This window comes from Octopus bimaculoides, chromosome 4 (assembly GCF_001194135.2).
Source record: "Octopus bimaculoides isolate UCB-OBI-ISO-001 chromosome 4, ASM119413v2, whole genome shotgun sequence".
Lineage (NCBI taxonomy): Eukaryota > Metazoa > Mollusca > Cephalopoda > Octopoda > Octopodidae > Octopus > Octopus bimaculoides.
Window position 1 is genome coordinate 114,868,217 of NC_068984.1, and position 3,857 is coordinate 114,872,073.

General features: G+C 36.1%; 1 protein-coding gene across 1 annotated transcript in view; it reads left to right on the top strand.

Moving 5' to 3' along the window:
- LOC106872117 (src kinase-associated phosphoprotein 2) overlaps positions 1 to 3,857 on the top strand; it is a 14,134-nt gene that overhangs the window by 1,130 nt on the left and 9,147 nt on the right. Inside the window, exon 2 of the mRNA XM_052967668.1 lies at positions 1,167 to 1,347. Within this exon, the coding sequence (XP_052823628.1) occupies positions 1,167 to 1,347 (181 nt within the window). The remainder of the gene's footprint in view (positions 1 to 1,166; positions 1,348 to 3,857) is intronic.

The following is a 3,857-nucleotide window of genomic DNA, read 5'->3' on the forward strand; positions in this document are numbered from 1 at the left end:
AAAATAAACAATTACATCATTGAAATCTTGAAGCTACAAGACGATGCATGATTAATTCAAAACATTTGACAGAGTAATATGAATTCTAAGGGATTAAAAACTGAAGTAAAAATAACTATGCAGTTGCTTCATCATCATCATCATTTGATGTCCATTTTCTATGCCGGCATGGGTTGGACAGTTTGATAGGAGCTGACCAGCTGAAGGGCTATTCAAGCACCATGTCTGTTTTGGCATGGTTTCTATGGTTGGATTCCCCTCCTTATGCCAACCACTTTACAGAGCGTACTGGGTGCTTTTATGCAGCACCAATATGGGTGCTTTTTACATGGCACCAGCACTTACAAGCCTGCAAGATTAAGGATGCTCAGCTGGAGAGGGTTGCAGGGGATGAGTCTGTATGCAAGGGCAACTATGCTTAGCTTGACATGTTTTTTCAAGCACAGCAAACCGCCAGAAGTCTTGGTCCCCTGTCATCCACTCTGTGAGGAAACAAAACAAATATAAAATATTAGTCAATGACTAATATTTTAATAATTTTAATTTTGGCAAGTTCAAAAGATAACTCTGGATGTTTCAGTGCTATTATGACCTCATCAGTTGAGTATAGACTTCACTATATTCAAGAGACAGTCATTTAAATAAATGTACATTATTTGTTAGTGTAGGAATATGGAATTGTTCTAAGAATATATTATTTGGATAACAGCTATGTAAAAAACTAGTGAAATTGGTGTTAAAATATTTAATCCTTTTTTATTCCAACCCACCTGAGACCATCACAGGTTCTATGACACAGACTGCCTGTGAAAAAGTGATCTAAACTAAAGCCTCTCATCAAATTTTCACCAGCTCAATAACGACAATGTTATTTTGCTAAATTCTTCATTATTTTCAAAATTAATTGAAACAAAGGAGATGTACTTCAGAAGAAATATGGTAACAAAAGGGTTAATGAATGGAATATTAAAGATTTACTTGAAATGATTATGTGGTAAGGAAAAACAATAGAAGAAGACCAAACTGGACAGATAATACACCATGCTTAATGTTTCAGTTTTCACTGTTCTGGGTTTAAATTCTGCTAGGATCTACCCTGCTTTTCATACTTAGTAAACTACTGAGGCTGATTCAGGTGGCCATATCCTACCTCTTTACTTTAACAGCTATCTTCATTATATTATCATTTAAAACTCTGTTGTATTCTCTGTTGTTTTATAAAATATTCCTGGAGTTCTGTTTCCATTTTAGGTAGCAGTGTTGGTTTGTCAGATGATAGCAGAGATGAGTCTGCATTTACTGGGGGAAGTACAAACACTGAGGAAGATGAAGTTGGATATTCAGACTGTAAGTATATTCCATGTTTTACATTTTTGTATTTATCACAAGAATTTATCACTGTTTTATTCATTTTCTGTTTACAATTTTGAATTTAAGAATGGCATGGTATTATTTTCCATTGTTGTAGTGTTATGGATTAACAGAAATGTTGGAATGTGAGACATAGCACTCGTAATATTTTGTCTACCAATTCTTGTTTAAAAATAGTTCTGAACTCAAATATATGGCTTTCATCCTTCAGAGATTTATAGAATAATTAATAGGTATGCACTGGTGTTAATGACTTCAGGTATAGCTGTTTTGTTAAGAAGTTCACTTTGTAACCACATGATTCCTGGTTCCATCTGAGAGTATGACATTTTGGTCAAATATCTTTTGCCACAGCCTCAGGTTGACCAATGCTATGTGAGTGGAATTTGGTAGAGAGAAGCCTTATAGAGGTCTGCAATCTACATTTGTGTATATCAGTGAAGGGTGTAAACATTGTTAAGAAACCAACATGTTAGTGTCACACCCATGCTACATTTGTCTTCAGAAATGTAGTAAACTAGCGATCAATTACTGAAAATTCATAATCAGTGATGCCATTGTTCATAAATTGTGGCATAAAAGAAAAAACAAACAAAACAATTGACTACACCATTTTGAGCGTGGCCGTTGCCAGTACCGCCTGACTGGCCTTCGTGCCAGTGGCATGTAAAAGCACCCACTACACTCTCGGAGTGGTTGGCGTTAGGAAGGGCATCCAGCTGTAGAAACTCTGCCAAATCAGATTGGAGCCTGGTGTAGCCATCTGGTTCACCAGTCCTCAGTCAACTCGTCCAACCCATGCTAGCATGGAAAGCAGACGTTAAATGATGATGAGGATGATGATGTAATGTTAGGAGACACTTATTCTGATTGCCATGCAATCTAGTTGAACTGGGAACCTTGTGATTATATAGTGAACTCCTTGATTATTCAGCCAAGCTGTGTCATAATCATCATTTAATATTTGCTCTTCTTGCTGGCATGGGTTGGATGGTTTGAAAGGATCTGATGAGCCAGAGGAATGTATTAAACTTCAATATCTACTTTGGTATGGTCTCATCAGCTGGATGTCCTTTCTAATACCAACCATTTGATAGGATAATGGGTATATTTTCATGGTACCAGCATTATACCCACATTAGTGAGGTCACTGTGCAACCTGCAAGACTAAAGGGGCTCGTGTGACTGAAAATAATTAGGAGAGACAGAGAAGGCAAGACAATTTTAGGTTAGATGCTGGATGAAGGAAAAATAGGGATGGAAGGAACAGATGTGTAGTTATGAGAGGGTAGTAATGGAGAGAATAATAGAGTAGTTACTATTGGGGGAAAGAGTATGGAAGGAACAAAAGAAGAGAAAACTCAGCGATTAGTGAGAAAGGGAGGAACAGTGGTAAGGGTGAGGAAGTGGGTTGTGTAGAGAGGGTCCAGGGCTACTCCTGCAGTATAAGGGTGAGTATGGGCAGAAGGTCTTACACCTTCTGCCTATACGAAAGAGAGAAAATAGATGAGCATGGCTCATACAAACTAAATGAAATTTTGTTTCATTTTCATTTCTAATGTTCTGTTGAATAGATTAAAATTCTACTTAACTTTAAGTAGCTTCTGTTAATAAGATGAAATTGAATCAAAATATTACTGACATACAATATAGACACAGGCATGGCTTCATAGTTAAGATGTTCGGTCTTTTTCAACTGTGTTGTCTTGGGTTCAGTCCCACTGCTAGCACCTTGGGAAGGTGTCTTCACTTTAGTTCCAGGCTGACAAAAGACTTGTGAGTGGATTTGGTAGCTGAAACTGAAAGGAGCCCTTTGTATATATATATATATGTACTTATACATACTCTGGGGTCTTGAATAATCGTTCCCCCACTGCCCGCTTATTAATTTTTCAGATTTTTCCACCCTCCCCATTTTTATTCCAACCCTCCTGCTAATTAAATTTTGCTTATCTATCTACGGTGAAACTTAATTGTAAGCTATTCATATTCATGCGACAGCCTGAGAATCTAATGATAATTTTATTTTACGTTAAAAACATTGTATATATAAAGAATAAAAGGTTTTGAATGGTACAACAATCCACTATAATACAAAAAATGGACTATATATCTTGGACTATAGATAACTAAATTACAACAGGTATATAATCCATTTTTTTGTATTATAGTGCATTGTTGTACCATTCAAAACCTTTTATTCTTTACAAACAATACACAATGCTTCAAGCGAACTACAATACTCTCCTATTTTATATATATATATATATATATTGATAGAAATGGTAAGACAACAAAAGAATGAAAGAGACCTCGATATTATGTAAATAGAAGAATTTATCTGTAAATATAATATGTGACAATTATTCGGTAGCCATGATAAAACTCCGAGTTTTGGATGTCGGGGCGGAATCCCACGCTGGCATCTCTTCAGTTATCGGGCCATCAAAAAAATGCATTTTTTTGATGGTCCTATAACTGAAGAG